The sequence below is a fragment of the Parambassis ranga genome, chromosome 10 (genome assembly GCF_900634625.1).
Source record: "Parambassis ranga chromosome 10, fParRan2.1, whole genome shotgun sequence".
NCBI lineage: Eukaryota > Metazoa > Chordata > Actinopteri > Ambassidae > Parambassis > Parambassis ranga.
Window position 1 is genome coordinate 7,266,294 of NC_041031.1, and position 25,839 is coordinate 7,292,132.

General features: G+C 40.6%; 3 protein-coding genes across 3 annotated transcripts; 2 read left to right on the plus strand and 1 right to left on the minus strand.

Moving 5' to 3' along the window:
• Nucleotides 1-45: 45 nt before the first annotated feature.
• Nucleotides 46-7,918, minus strand: acsl4a (acyl-CoA synthetase long chain family member 4a). Its single transcript, XM_028415978.1, has 15 exons — nt 7,783-7,918; nt 5,539-6,069; nt 5,276-5,453; nt 5,073-5,182; nt 4,557-4,695; nt 4,291-4,441; nt 4,029-4,152; nt 3,420-3,491; nt 3,142-3,281; nt 2,834-3,006; nt 2,681-2,755; nt 2,387-2,575; nt 2,113-2,227; nt 1,071-1,228; nt 46-959 (listed from the first exon to the last, which is right to left on the minus strand). The coding sequence occupies exons 2-15, from the start codon at nt 5,893-5,895 to the stop codon at nt 802-804; spliced, it is 2,139 nt and encodes a 712-aa protein (XP_028271779.1). The 5' UTR covers nt 5,896-6,069; nt 7,783-7,918; the 3' UTR covers nt 46-801.
• Nucleotides 7,919-9,148: 1,230 nt separating this feature from the next.
• On the plus strand, nt 9,149-12,758 carry eif4ebp3l (eukaryotic translation initiation factor 4E binding protein 3, like). The gene is made up of 3 exons (XM_028416484.1): nt 9,149-9,561; nt 11,054-11,230; nt 12,151-12,758. Exons 1-3 carry the CDS (start codon nt 9,429-9,431, stop codon nt 12,177-12,179), a joined length of 339 nt encoding a protein of 112 aa, XP_028272285.1. The 5' UTR covers nt 9,149-9,428; the 3' UTR covers nt 12,180-12,758.
• Nucleotides 12,759-18,455: 5,697 nt separating this feature from the next.
• Nucleotides 18,456-23,908, plus strand: LOC114442994 (cysteine-rich and transmembrane domain-containing protein 1). Its single transcript, XM_028416888.1, has 3 exons — nt 18,456-18,616; nt 21,740-22,053; nt 23,474-23,908. Exons 2-3 carry the CDS (start codon nt 21,759-21,761, stop codon nt 23,575-23,577), a joined length of 399 nt encoding a protein of 132 aa, XP_028272689.1. The 5' UTR covers nt 18,456-18,616; nt 21,740-21,758; the 3' UTR covers nt 23,578-23,908.
• Nucleotides 23,909-25,839: the final 1,931 nt, after the last annotated feature.

Here is a 25,839-nt window from a genome sequence, read left to right on the forward strand (position 1 = left end):
CGAATAAGCTTGTTTGCGCTTTAATAAATAAGGTGCCCACAAGAATTTTGACAGAAGTGTTTGTATTTAAGCATTCCTCTACATGACAGTTTCATATATTAAAACATTTGCTTATCTTCCTGAGTCGCATGTGGTTACACATTTTGGTCTTCCTTTCTTAAATCAGTAAAACAAAAACTTAAATAATATTATGAAAGATGCAAAAGGAAAGGCAGACATTTCCATCTTTGATCCATGTCCGTGTTGGCTGGGGGACAGTTTTTCTAACGTCTCATGTAAACTTATGGCAGTTTAGCCATTTTTAGTAGCAAACTACTTTGTCTAGTTATCGCTTAATTCCCCTTGACTACACAAGTACTGCAGACTGAAGGCACAGTTACATCAGTACTCCATGCTTTACAAAAGAACATTACAAGCCATTTGATGTTAATATTTTCAATGGCAGAAACAATGTAGCATGAGCAACATTATGGACAGTGAGATTTTCACCACCTTCAAACCGAACGCTAGTGTCTGAAGTGAACAGGAGTGGATGGCATAGCTGTAATGTCTTGGACCGTTCTCATGAAATAAGAGTTGCCACTAAAGTGCATCTCTTGACAATCAAATCCTATACACACGAGAATAAAAAGCAGCACACACAGATCAACAGCTACATCTATCTACAGCTTCAGCTTTGCTCTTCAAAACATTTGCGTTTAACAGCTTGTGGTACACAAACAGCTTAAAACCGGGTACCAAGATGATTATTTACAGGTCGAGACAGTGGTTATGCTGATAGTGAAGTCATGTGTAACTTCTTTATTTTCCTCCATACATTCTCTCGATATGGTGCAGATAGTGGTTCTTCAGCTCTTTCCTTTTCAGCTTGAATGCATCAGTGACCAGACCTGTCTCAGGGGTCCATGGCTCTGGGCTAAGATGTACCTTCACTGGAATCTCAAATCGCTGGAGTTTAACTATATGATGAACAGAACAGTGTTAATTTATACACACATACCATGTAAGAATGTACATAAAAAAATTAGGTGATATCAAATCCCGTATTATAGGACATGGCCAACACTTACTGTTAGCAGCAACCTTCTTGATCTCCTTCAGGACCTCACTCTCCATGTCGGGGTGAGTGCAGATCTCCTCCCACGTTCCTGCTATGCCCCTCTGTGTGGCCAGTTCTGTCAGTTTCTTCTGGTTGGGAACCACAAAGCTGATCACGTAGTTCTGCTCACTGTATAAAAAAAACAAAAAGATGAAATTATAAAGGGAAAAAGACGTATGATGTGAAAAATTCAGAGAAATGTCTGCACCCAAGGGACGAGGCTGAAAACCAATTTTTATTGGTTGTGATTGTTCAGCCCTCAGGCAGCAGTGAAACAGACAGGAGTCTGTAGTAGATGTCACTACATGAGGTCAGAAACATTGAAAACCATTATCATTTCGTCACTGTATTCACGAGTTAAAAATCCGCCATGCAGGGGAGAAGTGATGATCGTAAAACTTTGGCCTTTTCTAAGCTTGACCATATTTAAGATGGCTGAAGTGGAAAACTTTCCTCAGTAAAGACATGTTTACCAATACTAATTCATTTTAAACAATATGTACAGATTTTTGAGCCCAAACTGCCATCTAGACACGTTTTTCAGCAAGAAAATGCACATACAACACTGAACAACTTTAAAAAAGTTGAACTCTATAAGAATATATGCTGTATATCTGAAACATGTGGAGAAGGTGATACATAAGGTGTCAGTTGAAGTTTAAGTGTTGGGCGGTGATGACACGAGATCTAAAAGAATTTAGAATGTGTCAGTGCAAGTAAGGATGGGAAGGAGGCCAAAGGTAAGCTTGATAGAAAGATAAAAGGCCAACTGATTTGGAATTTCAAAAGTCTAGAAGTGGAGTCAGGAAGTGCTGCTGTGAAATAAAGGTCAACATCTGTGGGTAGCTTGAGTAACTGTTAGCATGAGAAGGCCAGGGTGTGTCAGAGGTTTGGAGGCACCGACTATGATTCAGTGCTTGAATCATACGTAAACAAAAATCAATATGAAAGTATGACCGCAATACAGGAAGACAATAAATTTGGTTGACATTGTATGAATGCAGCTGCCTCACCTGTTTGCGTATGCACAGATATTGTCTATCAGGGCGCAGTTCTTCAGGGCAGATTCGACTTTACCAAGGGATACGTACTCCCCAGCCTGCAGTTTGACCAAGTCTTTCTTGCGGTCTGAAAGAGTATGACAATGTGTTCAGTTTGCTGTTATCTAGTGCAAACAATTAGCCAGAAGTTACACCTCCACAGAAAATAATGAATTAACCCTGTGACTTATGCATACAACGTTAAAATAATATCAAACACAACCTGTCAGAGATCAAATATACACACCCACTATTTGTAGACACCCGTCAGGGTAAACCTCTCCCACATCTCCAGTGCAGAACCATCTCTGCCCTTTTTCATCCACAAAAAAGTCCTCATTGTTGCTTTCACTCCTGTAGTAACCCATGGTTACATTAGGGCCTCCTATCAGGATCTCCCCTCTTGGAATTGGCTTGTCTTTGCTTGTGTAGCCACCTGAGAAATAAATTACGCAATAACACGTGATTACCCTGCGATTACAAAATACTTTCCATTCTTTACTGTAAACACATCATGTATCAACAAGACACTTAGTCATACCTTCAGCCCAATCCCTGAGTCTGACCTCACAGCAAATGAGAGGAGCTCCAACACGACCAGTGCTGACATCTGCAACTGTATAATCAGACACAACATCTTATTAGTAATACAGTAAATCATTCCCACTGTTACACTCAGTCTCTACACTCTTACCCTCTGTGATGGTGCCTGCTCCACAGGTTTCAGTGAGGCCATAGCCCTGACCCACTGGGCAACAGAAACACACGTTCATAAATCGCTGAGTATCTGAGGATAGAGGGGCCCCTCCAGACAGCATCATCCTTACCCGTCCGCCTAACAGTTTCTTCACTTTTCGGAACAGTAAGCTGCAAAGATGGATTACAGATTGAATTTAAGTTACACGATACAATCACATTTTACAATTTTAGCTTGAGTTTCCCTCAGGATTATTAAAGTATCTATCTGTCTATCTAGTAAAGGAAACACAGATGGTTTCTTACGCATTGCAGAGCGGTGCGTCATAGCCCCTCTTGACCTGCTCTAGTTTATACTTGTAGCCAAGTGTAAACAGCATCTTCTGAATGAATCCCATTTCCTGCACTTTGCTCATCACATTCTTGTTGATGCGATCCATAATTTCCTTTTTAGGGGAAGATAGGAAAGTTTCATTTATACATTTGATGACGAGTTGACAGAAAACATGACAAATGACAGGAAAATCAGAAAGGAGGAGAAGTGGAGAGTAATAAGAGAAGGTATGTTAACACAGGATTCTTACAGGCACGGCTGCCATCAGGGTGGGTCTGAGCACAGAGCAGTCTCCTTTACTTCCTTTCTTTATCTTAGTGGACTAAATGGGACAGGAAAAAACAGCTGAAATCAGTAATTATGATTATACCAATAATAATGATGTAGAGACATAACAGCAACTAACTCCATTCATGTGATTAACCCTTAGATCCCCAGGCATCCTACCCAGTCTATCCAAAATCCAAATAATCTGCATCATGACATATGATAATACTTACTAAGAAAAAAGCAAGATTTTGACTAATAAAATGTTTAAATGACCAAAAAAAAGACAGAAACTTGTCATTGTGGAGAGAAACCAGACAATGCAGAAGTTCACAGAGATTTCAAAACCAGATAATGTCACAATGCTCTCACAACTAGGCTCATCTGAACGGGTAAGTTCTGCCAGTATTATCTAAAAAGGCTGGTTCTGTTTTTCTTTATATGTAGTATATGAAGTAATGCAATTACGTTGGTGTACAACTATGTGCCAGACACCAATAAAGCTCTGATTCAGACCCTGTGGGTCTGTGTCCATGTGTGTTACTCATGGGTTAAGAAATAAAGCAAACACATCAGATGAAGTTGCCATTACCTGGTCTGACAGCGTCTGGGGGGTTGAGTAGCCAATCCGACAGCCATATGTGACAGCTGAGATTTCAGCTGTCATTTCCAGAACATGAGCGAGGGGGAGATATGCTATGTATGTATCCTTAGGCCTTCAACAGCACAGGGAGACAAAGAATGATATGTTTTTTTATACAATATATACAGAATCAAATGTGCCATCTATATCATTGCACCTGTGTTTTCTAAGCAGACAGTTGATTTAACATACAAAAACTATAGAAACTCACCCCAGACCAGGGATGCGCTCACATTGGCCAGTCATTCCTGCCATCAGGTTACTGTGGACAATCATAACTCCTTTGGGTCTGCCTGTAGAACCACTGGTGTACATCACCATAGCCAGATCACGGGGCTGAGGCTTCACAATTTCCCTCTCCACTGCAGGACAAATACAAAACAGTTAAGACTCTTGCTTTTTATGTGTGAGGTTTTTCCACATTTCACTTTGACATGACAAAAAGTACAGTCATAATGAGTCAGAAAAAATACACACTATTCTCAGGCAGCATGCCCAGCTCTCGCACTGACTGCATGCTGTGGATGGAAAGTCCTGCTGGGTAGCCGTCTGTGCTCGCTTTCTTCTGGTCCACGTAGATCACATGCTTCAGTTTTGGGATTTGTGGGAGGACACTCTGGATTGAAAAAGCCGACATGTATCAAAACAATATGCAAAAGTAGGTGATATTGGCACTGCCTTTTGATTTCTGTTTGACTCATCTTTGATTATTATCCTACGCATATGCCATGAAACCAATGTTTAATTCAATACAGACGATGCGCCATTCGTTCAGTAAGTCTTGAATTAACTTCGTAACATCCATCAACGTGGTAGAGTACAATAGCATTTTTCTTGTTAACGATTATTTGCCTAGTACCAAATGATCATCTCATGACAGTTATTAGGGCAACCAACTGTATACAGATACACAAGATGTTCTATGCTTACTCACTGCTTCTCTTGTACTGAGGACAAACAGCTCTTGGCATATGCTCTAAGTGTTCGACTCACTTTCAGTTTAGTCTCAAGGAGTTCCACGCTGGTAACTAGATGTGTAACTCCAGTCTCGTTGAGTCCAAAGGCAATCGCCTCCTCTCCAAGTGTGGCATAGAATGTCACCACTGTAACGGATGGAAGATCACAGTGAGTTGAGAGAATAAAAACGCATGAACATCAGACGACCCAATGTTCAAACTTTGATCAAATATACTTACATGGAAAGTTGCGCCTGAAGCATGCCTGGGCAGTGATCATCCACTCTGCTCTGGTTTCACAGAAAATTGCAATGGTGCATTTGGGCTGTTGACCCAGAGCTGCCAACCCACTTCCAAAGTGACTGACTATGAGGTCCACTTCATTGTAGGACAGCCATTTGTATTCCCCTAAGATCAACTGGTGGTAGAAAGAGATACATGCAATTTCAGACAATTTGGACACCCCAAGCATCTTTTACCTATGTATAAAGTACGATCCATACCTTTTTAAAAACTTTTCCACTAGGCTGAATCTCGTTTTCTTCACTCAGTACATCTCGGGTGCCGAGACAATCGGCATCTCCAAAGCGTTGCACAGCATGCAAGAACAGCTTATCAAGTGTGTTCTTTCCAGGGAAGTCTTCTGTGGCTAGGGATTCAAAGTGGTCCACAGAGCGGTAAGGTCCCTCAGGGCAGCCTGAAGTGGATCGAGCCTTTATCCGCTTAGATAGAGTTTTTCTTTGACCAGCATCAGTGATGTAGTACCAAGGAAGGAAGGAGAGGACCGAATATAGCCATATCAGAAGGTGGATTGGAAAGAGGAGGATAGCCTGGAGGGTAGAGTCTGACTGGAGACCCATAATGTTCTTTGGAAGACTATATATGTGGAATTGAACAAGTTCTGGACACTGTGCTTTTCCCAAGGATGTCTGACGCACACACGAATAAACTGTGTTGGATGAGAGAAGAAATACTCTCAAGTCCCACGATTGTAGTATGAACAGATCAGGTCTGCTTTTCCACAAATGTTTCAGCTGAAGGTGGGATAAAAAAAAGAGAAAAAACAATCAATATAGCTGTTAATCAAGCACAGGTGAAATAACCTTCATGTTAGGGATTTTACTAAAACAAATAGAGCCTCAACTAAACGCCAGTCACATGCCAACAGCTGTCTCAAAGAGGAATGTGTAAGTGACCTGACAGCAGACAGAACTGTAACAAAATAGCATTTAAGAAATCACTAATATCAGTATACGAAAAGCATTTAAACCAACTGTCCTGTCTGTGTTCTGCTGGCTATGCTCATCAAAGACTCACCTCCTTCTTTACCTGCCTCTGTTCATCTGTCAGCTGTTAATACACAACTGTACAACCTCCTGGAAGAATGCCTTTAACAACATTCAACAGTGCAAGTCCCCATCTCTCCTCCAAACACCTGCTGCCCTTTCAACAATAAAGGACAGTTCATCTAAAGGGTTCTGAAAGGGCGGTACTGAGAGGAACTAGTCCCTCTGACCAGACTGGCTCATGTCCAATGACCACAGCCCTGCGACTTATGCTAGTGGATCGAGCCACAGACAACCAATGACAATACTCTTAAAGCTCACCCCACACAGTGGTGAGGGAAAGGCCACTCTAGGGCAAGGAGAGCTCGCTAATAACCTTAGAGAGCGAAGGAGCTGAAGGAGTTAAACACTGTAACTGGTCTGAGAAAAACACAAATGTGTTTAATGTTAGAAGCAGCAGAACACAGGAAAAGGAATGCAAACACAATGTGCAATTAACTAATTGTAGGTTACAGGAGTCTGCTATTATCTATGGCCTACTTTTTACTAAAGAAAACAGACATGGAGAAAGACCTGATAACATTTTTTTGTGTGCCTTGTGTTTCTATGTTTTCATAAGTCCTAATGTACCTTCCCTCCCTGAAGGCATCACTCTACACGCACTGATTCACATTTCAGTGATTCACTATCTCCAATGTACGTCACACATGCCTGTATGTCTTAAACTGCATTCCAAAAGATAAATACAGGTGCTGCTGCAACGCATTTCCGTTCTCTGTCAAAAAACCAAGGTTGAGTAAGGACAGACATGTACAACACACCTCTCTGGGTGCTGGTTTAGCTACGAAGCAACAGTTTAGTTCTTTCTTTCCGTCTCTCCATGTTGATGTAATAACAGAACATCTCATTTACATCTTAAGGCAAGATGTGACGTATCCGCCTCTCGTGAGCTGCCTAATGCATTAAACCCACGTGAATCTTATTCCCATGACAACGTCCAATTTATGGATATTCTTGCTATAAATGGCGATCTTGTAACAGGAAATCCAAAACTTTAACACTCGTGGACAAGAATTGTATCTACTTTAACACATTAAAATAATACAAACACAAAAACACATTTTTTTAACAAAAGAAGAGCAGGGAATCGGGATTTTCTAGAATTAGCCTTCAAGATTTTAGGCAAATCTTGAATCTTATGTATATCTATTTTTCGACGACGGGTGATGAGCGGGATGGCAGAAAACATGATGACAAAAGCCGCCACACGCTGCCGCTGATACAGCTTTCATCATTGAGCAACCGTGGGCAAATTGAGGATATAGCTTAAACCTATCCAATGCTGTCAAAGCAAATTAACTAAAACATAAACTACAAACGGATAAAGGCAGTAATGAGATTACAGCGGTTATAACTAGAGAATGATACCCTGCTTAGCAGGCAGGCTTGTGGCATTCTTACCTTCAGCTGCGAGAAACCCGGTCAGCCGTCTCTCAATCCAGAAATGACCGAAAGTTACCTTTTCTGCCGAGCAAGAAACCCGGAACTTCTACGTCATCTGATTCCATATTTCTCGACCAATGAGCAACAAAAGAGGATTTGCCCCCAGCCGCCCCCTCTTCTACTTCCCCTTTACGTCCGTTAGATGACAAACCACGCAGGAAGCCACTGACTGTTCTTTGTCAACAAAGCATGACATGTTTGCATAAATTTGTAAATTATATATATTTAAACATGCTAAATAAAAATAGCTGTGATATCACATAATAATAATAATAATAATAATAATAATAATAATAATAATAATAATAATAATAATAATAATAATAATATGAACATTGATGTTATTATGCATATGAATAATAATAATGTACAGAGATTGTACTTTGAGTAAACAAACTAGCAGAGCACACTTGTTCAAAAACACACTTCCAGACACACACATTTCATAAACATTGATTCAAGTGTACTCGTGTCACTGTCGCCCTCTCGTGGTTGCAAAACAGTAGTGAATTCCTCAAATACCAACCAGGAAGGAAGGAACTCAATATGAAGAGTGACATTAGAAAGAAAGTAGGCAGACTATAGAAGTTTTAATGTTTCCATGCAGAACATCTTCAGGCACTTTTGAACACTGTAACTTTATTTACCTTATTGAGCATGTATGTTACACGAGAAACAGCATTTGTAATTGTTTATATTTTGTGGTACTGGCTGTATTAATTATTTATTTCAAATGTTTATATATATGAGTGTGTTTATATTCCATTTTCAGAATAAGGAGTGAATACAACTGAAGTATAAAAATTTAAATAACAATGAAACTACCAAGCGATTAAACATATACTGGGTACTTAAATATATATATATATATATATATATATATATATATATATATATATATATATATATATATATATATATAAAACACAAATAAATACAAATGTCATAAACAGAATCCTTATTGATGTTGTGACTAGATCATTGTTGCAATAACCTGTAACTCATGTAGGTGGCAGTGTTGTCAAGTTAGTGCCTAGCACGAGGTGGGGGTGCGCGTGTTTTGAGTACCAGAGGAGCCTCCATCCGCAGTCTCCTTCTCTACCATTCCGCTCCCACTGTGGACGTGGACATTCAGTTCACCATAGAAATCCAAGGACAAGAACCGCACGACGTTCTTAATCGCAGACGATGCCACACATCTACACAAAGAACCACACGGGACACGACGCTTGTTTCCTGTCACCGCCCGTATAAGCTGCCCGTTATTATAGAACATTCGCACTCCATTGCCCTCGCCCCACGTGTCACGTAACTGCTGCACAAAAACATCACGGGTGGCTTGTGCAGCTGTGGGGTCTACAAATACAGCACATGGTAGCGTTTGGTAGCTGGTTGTAGCAGCGGACTCCATCAGGTCTCAGACTCTGAGCGTGTTTAAGTTTGTTTTCAACCTAAACTTGCTTAACTTGTCTCTTTGTTACAGTTTGTGGAAATATCTACAAACTTAGAGGTAATTTGTTTGTGCGCAAAGTTGTGCGGGAGCATATTGTGAGTTTGAGGACTTAAAAAAGAAAAAGAAACACATCCGCTACACCAAAGCTAGCATGTCGACCGGCACAAATCAAGTTAAAAGCTGCCCCATCCCCACCAGGGTGCTCACCCTGAAGGACTGGTCCCAGCTACCGGACTGTTACAGCCAGACTCCCGGAGGAACCCTGTTCTCCACGACGCCCGGAGGTAAGAAGACATCAAGGATCGGAGCTCTGTGCTTTTCTTGTTTCATGTTTCATGTTTAGTTTGCTTTAGTACTTCTAATGCACCCTTTGTGCGACTGTTGTCGCCACAAAACTGTAGTTTGATTTGTGTGTACGTGCAAGAACTCACAGCTGAACAGTAACCTCTCGCGATAAGCTACAAACAATGCGCACATGCACGTAGCAGCTGATCAAAGTTCTGATTTTGATGGTAGTTTGTCTCAACGCCAATAAACGATCACATCTTTATTAATATTTTGAAATGCTCTGATGCTTTTGATTTGTGTGTGTGTGTGTTTCATTGCTGGGGGGATGTTTTTCTTAGTTTACAGTTGCATAGCTTTTCACGCACCTCCAAGTCTGATGTGCTTGCTGCTGCTTCACAAATACAACAAAAGACAACAGAGAACCTCTAACTCGTGACTTGTGATTTGGAGAGGGTGTATGTGTCCAGCCCAAATGATTGGCCTCTGCAGTGGTGGAGGAGTTGGAGGCCGTCCTATCCCCGCTGCTCTGTGCTTTGCATTTGAGGAACAGTAGAGAACATTCTGTACGGTGTAGCAGGCAGACATGTCTGATGCATGGGGAGTGTGAGCAGTATTTTTTCCCCATGTGTGCCAGAAATGGATTGTAAATAATAAAAACACAGGATGTTGAATATGGTTAGTAGAGCATGTGTTGTGACCCCCCCTCCCCCATTTTAACACTTGCAGTGCACTGCTTCCACTATAGGTTGCATTCCAACCCCCCCTCCCCGTTCTCGCCCCAGTTCTTTCTGTCATTCACCCTCTGCTTTGCTTCCCTTTGTCCAGGGTGAACTGCTCCGTCATTACATAACATGTTTTTCCTTGCAGACGGAGTGAACTGACACTGTACACGGCAGTTCAAACTCTGATAAGGAACAACATGAGCAGCAGACCACTCCCTTGATGGTGTTCATGTCCTGGTCAAACTTGTCACAACAAGTCCCTTTATGACACATTGCAAGGAGTTAAAATGATGACAGCACAGAGACAAGCCAAGTAGATTCTGGATGTGGCAAGCTCCATGTGTGTGTAGAACTTCAAGCATCTGTCACGTCACTGCTGTGTTGGGGGGGGGGGGGGGGGTGATAAAGGCTATGTACTGCTGTACATGTTTATATGTCAAGCTTTTATCCAGTCAACGTCTGAGACATGTGGCTTTAATCTGAAAGTCTCTTGCTTCAAAGAGGGAATGTTTTGTTCTCTGATTTCCTAGAACTCATTCCTAGAACTCATTGCTGGCACACAGACCCCCTCCTTTTCCCACTCAAATCTCCTCCAGTAGAGGATAATAATGTTTAAATCCCCAGATGTACACCTTGCCTTGATCCAAAATGGCTCCAGTAATGGCTATGAACAGTCTGGCCCTCTACAATCGTAGTATTTTGACAGTTTAGTTAGCCAGCAGGTGAGACAGCAGATTTTTATTTCTTTACCTCTTTGAACACACAGGTACCCGCATCATCTACGACAGGAAGTTTCTGTTGGATTGTCGGAACTCTCCTCTCGCTCGGACCCCTCCATGCTGTCTGCCACAGATCCCAGGTGTGACCGTACCCGCCACACACTCCATGGGCAAACTGCAGGATCTCAAAGAAGAGGCAGAGGAGGAAGAGAAGGACAATGCAGGTAAACAGACATATTTATTTAGTTCTCATGTTCCCCAGTTGGTAAGTAGTCAAGTGACTTGCAGTGTGCAAACAAATAAATTAACTGAAAACTGGTATTACTGGATTGAGCAATTTTGTAAATATGTTTAGTTAGTCTTAATTTTTACCTTGTCCACCATGTGCAAATACAGCAGATGGGTGCAGCAAGCTGCTCGTGTATTCCCTGAACGTATGCTGCATAGGAGCTTTGTTTTTATACCAAAAAAAGCTCACATGATAGATACATACTGTTTACAAGGACCTGCACAAAGATCCAGGCAAGAACCAAGCTGGGTTCCAAACCACAGCAGCAATGTCTTAATGTGGTCTTAACCTTAGTTTAGTATTTTTAGAGGCTCTGGACCATAACTGATTATAGAAACTTGTGTTTGTTTTTTGAACTGAGCTGGTAGCTTTTTGTTGATTACTATTTAATATAGTGTAGAACAGACCTGTGTCTGCTCACATGACCTTTAAACATTACTATCCTTTGTTGGAAATCAATCCCTTCAGTTTGGCAGCAGTTTTCTTAAGAGGAACATCTGGTGGTAGAGTGTAAAAATATTTGGGCCTGTGGTCAAGTTGAGCTACTTATTATAGACTGAGGTGGATGTAAACATCAATTTGTCCTCCCTTTTTTTCTGTCAAGCGTACGACCATAAGGATTAGGGTTGACCCCCTTTTCTCCACTCTCTCCCCTGTCTGTTAGTAAACACACAGAATGTCATGGGGCATAGACTCACAAGTGCCACCCTTTTAGTCAAGTGTTTTTCTTGAAGATTGAATGTATTGATAAGCAGTATAGTTAAGTCCGTTAAGGTGTGGTGGTGTAATTAGCAGCTGATTGTCAGATAACTCCCTTTTCTAATCTTGACTGTTGTTCTGTCCTCTTTTCAACAGATGACAACCAGTTTGAGATGGACATCTGAACTACAGTATTACCTCCTGTGGAGAGTTATCACTAAAAACACCTCCATGGTCATTAATGACTGTAATGTATTACACATTAAGCTTTTTCACCTGTTTTTTTTTAAATGACAGCTTTTGTGAGGAACCAGAAAGAATGGAGACAAAAAGCATAGGGTGTCTGTCACCCTAAACAGAAGCTGTTAAGCATTAATTGTATTAAAAGGGTTGATTGGTTGCTCACTCACCTTAGAGCTGCAGCAGGATTGAAATAAATCTATTTTGATTTAACTTTTTTATCTTTTGTAAATAAGAAACTTGTACTATGTAGCCTATTTTTTAAGTTGGGGAATATAAGCTGATTACATTAAGATGTGTAAAGTAGGGTGGGTTTTTTTTTTCTAATGCAGGCTTCAATTTAGTTTAGTTGTAATTTCCCCCCTTAAAAAAGGAAGGCTTTCTTTGTGGCAGGCAAACAAGTGCCTCCTGCTAATACAGGGATCAGGGCTGGCTAAAAAAATTAGCTTCTACTTTGTTTTGTACGGAAGGCGTGATTTAAAAAGTGAGGAGAAAAAAAATCAAATAAAGGCTGTTCAAAAATGTTTCTTGTTTTTCATTAAATATGTCACATTATTCATTGAATAAAATGTACTTTTATTGTATCTATGAAACCATTATATTATGCAATATGTTCGTCTAATTGCTTTGCCTTATCTTACTGTACAGTTGCATGGTCATCTGTTGTTCACTGATTCATAATCAGTTTGCAGTGGGGAAAAAACATCTCTCACACTCATAATCTACCTACTACAGACTTCACTGTAGTAGTTTTGATGAAAATGCTAATTCTTATGTTTTGTTATTTTATGACCTAAAAGCCCATGCAGAGCCCATCTCTAGTTAATGTATAGTGTAAGAAGGAGGAGGGACTCTCATTTCCTCACAGCTGGTGTAATGGAAAAGCAGAAACTCACATGTTAGGCAGTTAAGTTGCATAACCATCACACACACACACAGGCAGGCAGGAGTTGTAAAATTGATTACACAGCAGGACGGTGGTAAAACTATTACAACATATTATAGCATGATCTATAAAGTAATGATGGGATGCCTGTGGAACCACTGAATAGGATTTTCTGAGAGCTACAAGGACCCATGTGTGCTGTGTTATTTAGCCTCCCTCCTTGTATTTGCAGGGTCAGGGCAAGGTATGCTTGTTTGTACCAGATCCTGATCTGAAGATTAAGGAGGCTTGAGTGCAGGAGTGGGTCTGGCCTTAAGGAATGAGGGCAGCTGCAGCCCAATGGCCAGACATACTGAAATGTGGGGGGGTGGGGTGGGGGATGGCACCTGCTGGTATATGACCAGGCAATAATCTTAAACATGTAAGTGTGGCTGTACTGAGTATATATAAACTGACATGGATTAGTAAGAAATATTTAACATGTCCACGATTTGGATCGTAAAGCTATTTCTTATCGTCAAGTTATGGATTGATTGCAGCAGGCCTCTATGTGGGTCAGTCTGCTCAGCTGTTCTAGTGCCATGGTCTTGCAGACGTGACAACTTCAAATTGCATGTACACAAAGAGCTGACTTGTTAAGAGGCTCTGATTAATTACCTCCCACCTCATAGGAGTCAGTATTTTTGCCGTCTGCAGAACTTCAAAGTAAAAACAATTTCTGTGCCATAATATTATGGCACCCTGCAGCAAATAATGGGCCCTGCCAGCAGGATAAGATAACACAGTCTTTGCCAAAAGTCTCAGCCAGACAGTTTATGTGCACCTTTTGACTCTTTTTGTGAGGCATGTGAGAACAAGCAACAAGAGAGCAATGCTAGGTGCTAGGTGACAAGTACCTGATACTCCTGTCATGTATTTATTTTTAGGAATTTTTCCTTGGTAGAGAAAATATGAATCAGAAAATGATACTTAAAAATTGCTCCACAAACCTCAAGCACATACATACATACAATATTATACCCTACAATACAAGTCAGTTATTATGGGATGTGCATTCAGAAACTTGCATAAAAGCTTTCTAGGAAAAGTGTGTGGGTGAGCACCCCTACTCGGGTGTATAGAGGTCACCGGGTTTTACAAATGTTTGAGTTGCATAGATTTCCACACAAAACACTGACCAGGATACAGGCTACAAATATACTGTCATTTAAAACTAATTCATGACATTATGTCAAGATTTTGTGTAGCTGCACTAGTTTGCAATGACTTTTTTATAAGGTAAACAATACTGAGTTGAGGTCAGAAGCATTTGCTGTCAGGCTTTTTTTTGCTGCTTGTTATTCTTGAAATAGGAATATGACTTACCATGTGAACTAATAGTCTGTTAGTAGTATTCCCTTTCAACTGCATCACACACACAATACAATACAATAAATCCAAATTGCAGCATAGCTTGTTCCTAATACACCTGAGTACAGCCAGCTTTGAGTGCTGCACATGAGACTTTGTTGTGGAAAAATATCCTTACCACTGTAAACAAGGCTAAGCCCAGCCCTCCCTCAGAGTTTCATGAACCCTGGTAAACTTGCTCCAAATGCCCTTTTCCAAAGACCAAATATTCACCCGACCCCCACCCCCCATCCTGTCTGTTCCCCTTCCAGTTTTCCTGTAAGGGTTGAGCAGACTTGGCTTGGTAGCTCGGGGTCTATTTTGGTCCGGCGCTCCCGTTGGAACTAATGGTAGCTGCTCAGGCTGAATTGCCAGGGTGACGATGTAAACAGACACTCGAGCACACAGCCTGCTCTGAGGCATCTATCATGACAGAGGGAGGATATTAGGGGCTGAAGTAGACCACATGTTTGACTCGTACATGAACCTACATAAAGATACCCCATACCTCAATATATTTGATATTCACAGCATTGAAAGTCTGCCAGCTGTTTTATAATGGCTTTAGTGGAATATATGTGATTCCTAGATTACTCTTATGTTGAAATTACATCTGAGATACTCTTATTAGTTTCTTGGATTACATAAACTTACACATTCCATCATTAATTTAACCTGTCTAGTTCAACTGGCTGTGAATGTTTAGCAATGTCATTAGAAGTTTAGTATTTTTTAAGGATTTCATACTAGTATTTTCTAAAGTTTCTCATTGCACCATAGGTGACAACAAGGCAGAGTGTTGTCACATAGACTCACTGAACATGTTTATTTCCCTTATGTTTGTTGTCTCTCATACGCTTAGGGCATGTACTCATAGGATCAGTGCTGCCAAGTAGTCACTTAATGAGCCACCTGAAACTTTCATCAACATTTCCTTTCTGATGTAAACACAGCTTAGTGTGTACGTCAGAGGTCAGGTCTGTGATTCTCAGTGACACCATTGGCCTACAACAGTCTGTTGGTATTGACCGTCAATTGATTGTGCAAGCTTCATCACATGTCGCTACACGGTTTGGTATTACAAGTTCAATGGCAGCTGTCTCGCTGGCAGGCTGTTGGCATGCTACTATATTCATACTGTACTCATGTAATGTCATATCTCATGAAAGTACCAGGATGACGTTTTTATGACGATGTCTAGCAGTGCCCATCATTTGTGAGTGTGTGTATGTTGCACACTGGTAGGATTATATTTGACAGTTATAGTTAGTCTACAGATTAATTAGATGCTTTATACTGTTTCACCATCTTATAAATTATAATGGTTATAGTATATGATGCAGTTAAGTTAATGGTGATTTTGATTTGGTAATGCATTTTCAGTGTGAGCATGTGTGCTGTGTGCAGCCTAGACACTCTTAAAAAGAGCATGACACTGACTGAAAGATTAACACGTGCATAATCAGTAGTGGTCCAAGAGCTCTTTCGAACTCTTTCTTGGTAATATCAGGGACTCACTTAGAAATAGGCTTCTGTTGCTATAAACAGGAAATTGAGATGTGGTATTGTGGATTATCAGATTAAAATTTAAATCTTTCAATCTTTACATTGAAATTTAAATCTGAGTACTACTGGTGATTTAACAAGGTTTAAAAAAATTAAGATGTGTTTGGCTTAAAAAACCACAATTAATCAAACTGTTGGAAGTTTTCCTTCCAGGAAGAGACAAACAGCAACACAATATGAAATTAAAGCTGCAAGCAGCATTGCGGGCCCTCGCGCACCTGGCGATCCGCGGGGTCATCGCAGTCTACTCTCCTATGCTCTCGTCTCCTATACTCTCCTGTCCTATGCTGTCCTCCTCTCATTTCCACAGATATACAACAAACACATGTTTACAACCAAACTTTCCTGCTACCAGTAGGTGGCGCTATGACCGTATCATCCTATTAGCATATATATCTGTTCAGACTCGGGTCCATAGCAGTACTGTAAGATTTTGTCCACATTGCATAAAGTATATGGGTAGTACTGCATAAAACACAGCGAGTTCCTTTGTAATGGCGAATGGTCAACTTTGAGGCCACTCCCCCACCACACAGTAATACTTTTGAAAGAGTTTTGGAATGTGTCTATTCCCTATGGTGTCCTGAGTGGACACAGTGAATTTCAGCTCAATTGCATGAAGTATGTGAGGCGTGAAAAGTTTTGAAGCAGGGTCACAAATAGGCACAAAATGGCCACAAAAGTCAAAATGGCGGACTTCCTGTTGGGTTTGGAGGGGGGGTCCAAGAGACTTTTTTGTGCGTCTTGGGGTGATACACATCTGTGCTACTTTTCACGATCCTGTGTCAAAGTGGCCAGAGGGGCTACGCGTTAGGGCAACAAATACAGGGAGTTCCTTTGTAATGGCGAATGGTCAACTTTGAGGCCACGCCCCCACCACACCGTAAGACTTTTGTAAGAGTTTTGGAATGCGTCTATTCCCTATAGTGTCCTGAGTGGACACACTGATTTTCAGCCTGATTGGATGAAGTATGCGAGGCGTGAAAAGTTTTGCAGCAGGGTCACAAATCGCCAAAAATTAACAGAAATTTCAAAATTGCGGACTTCCTGTTGGGTTTGGAGGGGGGGTCCAAGAGACTTTTTTGTGCATCTTGGGGTGATACACATGTGTACCAATTTTCATGACCCTACTCAAAACAGGCCAGGGGGGCAGGCAGAAAAACCTATGAAAACACAACATTTTGTGTAGCCAGTAGGTGGCGCTCTGTCAAAGCCTCAATATTGTTGTATAGATGTGTTTAGGGTCAGACTCTGATCATACATGTGACATTTGGTACAGATGGGACAGAAAACAAAGAAGTTATAGCGACTTCCTGTTTCCTCTGAAATGGTCAAACTTTGAGGCCACGCCCCGGCCACACCGTCAGACTTTTGTAAGAGTTTTGGAATGCGTCTATTCCCTATGGTGTCCTGAGTGGACACAGTGAGTTTCAGCTCAATTCTATGAAGTATGCGAGGCGTGAAAAGTTTGGCAGCAGGGTCACACATCGCCAAAAATGGCCACAACCTTCAAATGGCGGACTTCCTGTTGGGTTTGGAGGGGGGGTCCAAGAGACTTTTTTGTGCGTCTTGAGGTGATACATATGTGTGCCAATTTTCATAATCCTGTGTCAAACTGGCCAGAGGGGCTACACGTTGGGGGCGCTATAGAGTCATTTTCCTATGTGCGTTTCAAACGTCAGCAAATTTCAAAATTTTTCGGGCGAATGAATTTTTCTACCAAGTTTGGTGAGTTTTTGGGCATGTTAAGGCCCCCAAAAATGCGATCTAAGGGGGGGAAAGAAAAAAAAAAAAAATAATAATCCTAAGGGTTTCAATAGGGCTCTTGCACCATTCGGTGCTCGGGCCCTAAAAAGAAAATATTTGCCCTACACTGCAGTGCAAACAAAGTAAAAAAGTAAAAAGGACAGAAAAAAAGTCTTGACTGGGACTAGTCTGACATCTGCTGGGAAGAAATCAGCATTACACCCTGCTCAGACGCCTTCCTTCCGTTATTTAAAACACTGTGACGGAAGCTCATAAACACTTGTGAATGTTTATGTGACACAATATTCATTATTATATTTTGATAAGATTGGTTACATCTGCCAAATAGTTCACAAGCGCCATAAACTAAAGGTCGAGAGCACATAGGTCAGAAATTAATGATTAACAGTTATTGGTCATTAATCTGTTTCCTCGTTGTTGATTGCATCCCTGTGCTGGTGACGTTTCCTGATTAATATTTTAACTAGTCAAGTGATCAAGAGTCATCGTTGTTTTTTTTTTCCCCCTGACGTTTATCTGGTCATCGGTCTGGCTTCTGATTGGACGCTGGCCAACCCAATAGCCAACCATCTCCTCCGCTGCCCTCTGCCCCTCCCCCCGCACCCCACACTTCAAGTGACGTCACGTTCAGCAAACGCGATACGCACTGGATTTGGGAAGAGGGTCGCTCATTGCGGTACAAGAAAAATAATAGTAAACACTGAACAAGGGCGGAGGTTCTTGTTTAACAGATATTGCTGATATTTACCACAGCTGGGCATTGTTTGTTCAACGGTAGGTGACACAATATGTCCGTAATTTATATGTTTACGAGCCGGTAGTCAGTAACTTATGTCGGTGGCTGGAAAATGAAGGGGAGTGGAATGGGTTGTGGCCTGCAGGTACCACTTCAGTTTAGTCGTTGTTAGTAGTTACGTATTTTGTGTGTATTATTATCATTTATAATGGTCGGCGATATTACTACTAGGCTACTATACAGATATTAAGAAGCTAACAATATTTACAAAAGCAACAAACTAGTGTTAGCTTAAAGGCTACGTTTAATGTATTGAAGCTAATCTTTACCTCAGCCAGTACGACGAAGATTTTGGTTACTGAACTGTAAATGTATATTTTTCTTGTTGTCAGTTGTGTTATTTAGTCTATTATCCCGATTGTGTGTTAATGTAAGAAATTGTGGGTCAGATTCTTCTTAATTGGGTCCAAAGGGGTGTCTTTATACACACCCAGCCGTTATCTCGTGATGTTTCCTGGCATTGAGAAGGTAAACATCTGCTGCCAGGCTACAGAACTGCTCAGTGACATAGATGGACTTGCTTCTGTGCAAAGTCCAAATATAATGATAATGTTTCCTGTTCATAAGAAACCAGTTCTGTTTTTGTTTTAATATGTGATTTTTTAAATTAAGATATTATATTTATTCATACTCTCCTAAATATCCTTTCGTAAATGTAGTGAATTCTGGAAGGACTAAGGCCAACGGTCCATGTTTGTGTCTGGTTGTGATATTATCTGTACGTGACACTGTTGTGGAAACAATGACTGAGGTCACTCGCTTATGTCTGCTTTTTTGAATTGGAAATAGTGACATGCAAACTGATCGACAGCTGCACAGTGACAATATGTATACTGGGCAAGCCTTCACACGAATCAAGGACTATAAATCACAACCTAATCTGATACCAAAGTCTAGTGGGTACTATACAACAAAAGTGTTCTATAAGGTGAACTTGATGCTGTCAGTAGATTGTAGACCTGACAATAGTAGTATTGTCAGGTTAGTGGTAACATGTAAGGCCCCTTTGACAGAGCCCCCTCCACGTGCCTTACAGCAGAAATCTAACACTGTCTTCTCAAAAGAAGAAACCATCATATTAACAGCAACTGACATAACTTTTACAGCAAACATTTTAAAATGTCCCAATGGCAAATAATAACATATTTATTTCAACCTTTAGCCTGGTTTAATTGCAGGCATGTTATGATCCTCTGCCAGGAAGAGCAGAGGTATAATTGAAAACATTAAAACTACTTGCATTACATTCAGGTTAGCTAGTTCAAGGATCCTGGTATTATGCATCATGCAGGCTTACCGGCATGGCTAAAAAAACAAATCACTAGGGATTGTTCACTGCCTCCTCATGCATGGTAGCCATAGTTACACAGTCACCTGTCAGTAGCAAAGGTAAACTGAGCAGCCATCTTTAGAAAAGCACCACATACAGAAGCTTGTTGATACATTAGTAGTTCTGTCCCTCCTTTTGCCCTTGTGAAGTATGCCTTATCCTTAAGTACTACATTACTATCTGCACATTAAACCCTGTTACTAATCTTATTAGGCAATCAAAGAGAAAAATAATTATACAGTACTTTGAACCCTATAAATTCAATATTAGTTTTTCCATAGCAGATAACAAATACCGATAAAGGCATTAGCAATTCCCACAGTTGAGCTATAACTTCCAAATACAGAGACTGCATTGTTTTATTTTACAGAGGAAACCAGACAAGTAGTAAGGAATTGGAGTGTTTCTTTGTGTTTATAGTGTACATATACAACGTGACAGAGGAATCCTGGGAGGCACAGTAGCTCTCCATCTGGCCCACTTTACGTTATTATGGCTGTTCTACATGAGCACATCCACTGATGAGGGCTAGCATGGGGGTTTGTGATAGACCCGTATAATAAAAGTCATTAGTGGTTGGTTGGGATACTTCCATCTAAAACAGAACACATAACCTGTAGTTACTGCTAAGTTATTGTACTTCCATAGTGGCTTAAAGACAAAGTGTGTGGAGCATCAAAAACATTTCTTTAATCTTCTTTTTGATGTGTTTTCCCAGATCACACACAATCTTATATAACATGTCGCATTTGTGTGTTTCTAAGGTAAGGGGAAAGCCAAGTAAGAAAATACAACCTGTACAGGCCTGCATGGTCACAGCAATCTCTGTCTTTCCTTCTCTTTGTCATGGTTCAATTCATTAGCCTCACTCTGTACACCATGAAGCTGGCTTTGCTTTTTGTAAAGGCTGTGTGTGAACAGTAAGGTAATAGCACTTATCTCTGTGGAGGTTTGATGTGGGTTGTTGCTGACCATTGAATTGTAAGTCAATGTGTAAATATTAAAATAATGTGCTGTGCTTGTCTTTCCTATGTGGCTGTGTGGATCCTTGTGGTTTGTTGTGTGAATCTGCAGAGGCATACGATTACAGCAGGTTCAGGGATGACAGAAGTCAGCCATATGATGTATACTGTTCTGTCTTAGGAAGCAGTTGCATCACTTATGTGACTGTTTGAGAGTGTGGTGATGTATCCGGAGGCAGGGGAATTCATTACTTAATGTGACTCTAGAGGCAAGAGGAAAGCAAAAGGTCAATTAGGACAGTTTATGACACACACACACACACACACACATATATATATATATATATATATATATATATATATATAAAAAGATAAACCAGGTGTGATAAGGTCACAGATTCTATAAAAAAGTGGACATAGCCTCTGGAAATGAAAAGACAGATGATCATTCTGTAAATATTGGTTCCATTTAGACTAACACAGACTGAATGATGTTAGGTATGCTTTAGGGTGTGGCTTACTTGTGAATAAATTGATTCCCACATGGGCTCCTCCATTTTATCTCCAAGAACCAAGACAGTGAGTGAGTCATGATGTGATGATAGCTATGTAACTGTATAACAGAATTTAGCCTGTGTAAATGTAATGTAAATGTAATTGTATTTTAGGATGAGCAATTTTTGATTTGCTGCATTTGGTATTGATATTAAGAATTTGTATTTGAGCCCTGTTAATTACATAGTATACATTTTTTAGAAACAAAAAGTGCCTTTTTTGACACCGGTGCTCCTGTTTTTCTTATTTTTAAGGTGATTGTTCAACTTAAAGATGAATTTTGAGCAGCCCCCTCCATACCCAGGCAATGGCCCAACTGCACCAGGCTACCCAGTCCAGGCACCGCCTCCTCAAGGCTATCCGCCTCAGGGTTATCCTCAACCGGGATATCCTGTCAACATGGAGCAGCCGGCTTACCCCAACTACCCTGCTGGACCAATGGGACCTGGAGGTCCTTATCCTGGTCCAGGACAGCCACCTTATCAAGGATACCCAGGACAGCCACAGTTTGGTTGGCAAGGTGGACCCCCACCTGGCCCTATGTATGGGGAAGCTCCCAAAAATACAGGTGAGTAAATAATTAACAACAACACTGATGATGTGAGAAGGACTAGTTACTGGGAAGTTAGAGCTTCATCAGTAGGGCAAGGGTCATATAACCACTAGGACCAGTAATCTGCTAACATGTTTGCTGCTGGGTAACTATGCTACAACGTCATGATCCAGAAGAGACCATTCTGTAGTATAGACAGTTTTCTGAAAAGAAATCCGGTACATTATCGGCACATTTAGCAAACAAGCTAAACGAATTCTAATTCTACTAACGTCTGCAATTTGTAACCCTTGCAGATTCTAACAGTCAAGTCTATTTCTGTTAAGCTCTTATCATTGTTAAAAATGTAATATCTCACAATAAGAGAGAAAAATTAGGCTAAATTTGACAATCCTCACAGCTGGAAGATTAACCGTTTAAGATTAAGATTAATTTTGCTTAAAAAATTATTTCAATAGCTAATGGGTTTAAAGTTGTCATTTGTTATGTAATCACTTAATTGACATGTTTCAACTCTATTCGATACTCTTAAATGTTACAACTTCCCCAACCAATCAAGGATTCAAAAACTTGGTTTAAAGCATCAACTCCCAGCTGAGCATCGAATAAAGTGTAGCACAAGCTGTGACACATTGACAAAGTGAATATGCAAATAGAACAGGCTTGCTTGCAGAGAGCATAGTTTAACACCATGTATTAAAGAGAGCACTGAGGTGTTATTGCCTTTGATCAAAAGGAAGTGTTTAAGTCTAGAGGTTCCTGCTGTGAGTCATTTTGATAGAGCCACTCATTCTTAAATACTGGCTAATCATTAATCAAGTTCTTTGTCATATTATCAGATTTCCTTCTCGTTATCTATTGACCAGGGCGTCACCTAGGTAACATGTCCCACAGTCACAGCCGCTAAAAGCTGGATGACTTCTTCCACATGAATGATTGATCACAAACACAAGGAAGGGCAGATGTACTCATTCAAGCCTGTTGTTTGACTGTTTTTTCTTCCTCCCTTTGGCTCGAACAGCCGTTAAAACACCTGTATTGGTAGCACAATCCTTTTCACATGTCTTAATTTAGATGTTTTAAAAATGAGTGTATTGCTTAACGTGTGAAGTGCGGGGTACAGTCTTGTTATGGCAGGAAGGAGTGTGGTCCTCATTTATATCCGCCCAGTGATACCTCAAAGCAGTCCTGATGTTACTCAGCTGTAATGCTGTTTGATGATGCCTGTGGGCTGCTTTGACATTACTATGGTGATATGCCTCCCATGATGAACATAATTAGAGGGAAAATCATATCAGCCACAGTTACACTTGAACTCACTGCTGGAGACTTGACAGTCACTAATTCACTAATTGCCTTTATTATAGAATTGTCTTCCATTCCCATGCCCTTTTCTCTCTCACCTCTTCCTCTTCTGCTTTGTCTTTCTCTGCAGTGTACGTGGTGGAGGACAGGAGAAGGGATGACACCGGAGACACATGCTTGACAGCCTGCTGGACAGCTCTGTGTTGCTGCTGTCTCTGGGACATGCTAACATAACGCTATTCCTCAATTGTCCACCCCCATGCCCCCTTTTGCCCCCATGTCTGTGCCTCAAAGTCCCCTTACCCTCCCTCTTCTGCCTTAAGTCTTGCGCTACTTTTCAAATACCCATCCCTATTAACTCCACAAGTCTTGTTTCATTCATAAATAAAAGCCTCGATCCTATATGGAAGCCTCTTCCCAGAGCCACTCACTCTATCTGGGTGTGAAGCCTCTCAGTACTGACTGACTAACCTCTCCAAGGGTTATAATGTAGCAGCCTGTAACTGAGCTTCTAAACATAACCTGAATCTCAGGTTGTACCTACACACACATCAGATACACACACTCCAACATACAATCACCACATACATACATACATACACATGCAGCATATACTTGGAACTCAGGCTAATCTAGTGTGATGCTCTTTGGCACTTTATGATGATTACCTCTGAAAGATCCTACTCCTGCCTGTTCCCTCCAACCATCTACTACCCCTGCCCCCAACACCTGCTCAGCTATGCTCCTAACAATGGCCAAGGACTAGCCCTTATTCTGGATCCCCTACGCACAAACCACCAAGACCTGGGCTGCTAATGAGCCACAGGGTGCTGTTAAGAAGCCGATGCTTGTGTCCGTTTCATTTGCACATACGTTGTTTTTGTCTTCAAGTGGAATTACAATTGAATTACAATTGAATCCAATGCATTTTTAAAGGTGACAGTGATTCACCATATGTTTGATTACTGTTAACATCTAAGGGCCGCATTGTTTTGTTTCCTGCTTGATTTTGTTTTTATTACTTACCTTGGGAAAATAAATTAAAGACAGTTGTGATTGCTACCAGACCGATGTAACCAAATTTCCTGTTAGATGCCTTTTTTTTGCTTTAAATAAGTCTTGCATTAAAATAATTTATTGCCACAATAAAAGAGCTCTTTGTGTCATTGGTGTCCTGCTTGGTGGATTGCAGCAGTATGTAAGTGAACAGTGTGTGTGAGACCGAGGCAGAGTGTAGGTCAGTACACTGTAGCTGTTGGGTGCCTCACAGAATCCGTTCAACTATTTTTACCACGGCTGTGAGAACAGGATTTTGGTTGCAACATGTGCGCCATTTGCTCAAACAGGGAGCGACAAAGTCACACAAATCTGCAGCTGAACTACAGGATGTGGCAGGGCGGTTAATAAGGTGCACTAATTCTGAGGTTTTGGAATTTTTTTTTTCCATTTTGTGCTACTGTAACAGAAATCTAAAATACTTTCATGAGTAATTTCTACCATTTGTAGGCTGTGGATAGTGAGTACATCTGATCTGTATTCTGCTACAAACCTGCCTACATGTAGACTACATGGGCAGCAGTTTAGTCAAATTATTCTTTACACACAAAAATGGCTATATTCCAATAATTAATTACATAACATTATCTTGCTTCATTTAATCAATAATGTTTTTTTATCAACAGTTTTTAAAAGTTTTAATCTAACTCTAGTTGCCAGATAAATGCTGCAAAGTAGGTGGAATAGTTCAAGCAGAAAGTAACAAAGTTCTTAAGTACCTTAGAGCTGCATTAAGTATACAGTAGTACTGGAGTTTATGTCCACACCATTGCTCTTTTTACATAGTAAACATTTGATTCTTTATTAGTACAAATATTGATTCTACTTCTGGCAGTACTGCTGAAAGGAAAGACACATATCATAGCAGTAAATAATGTTCCTTTAAGCACTTTAAAAGGGTGTACTGTAGTGGATTACTTTCCAAAATATTGCCCCATATCAAAGATGTGATCTGTTTGTGGTTATTTATTCGTGGTAGTTATGGCATGATGCTGACTTTTACTTGGGTTATGTATTTTCCTGTAAGAAAAATGTCACCATAAGTGCTTAACAAATCAAATCAACACTCCAAAGATCATGACGCTGTGTGAACATCTGTCATTGTGTTCTGCTGAAAAACATCAATAAACACAAAGAACTAGTCACATCACAGTGAACTACACGTCGCTCAGTTGAAGTAAACAATTATGTTTTATTGATAAAGTTCTCAGAAGAGTCTCGTTTCAGTGAATGTATAAGAATCATCCTTCGATAATACTGATTTGGTACATTATGACATCCAGCACGAGTCTCTTCACAGTGAGAGGGATCCATTACTGCTACTGCTGTTGGAATCTAGGACAGAAACCTCTGCTTCCAAACAAAAAAACAGTCAAAAACAACAAACTGGGGATTGATATTGTAGATATGGAGTATTAGAGTGCCACAAAACTCTAGAGT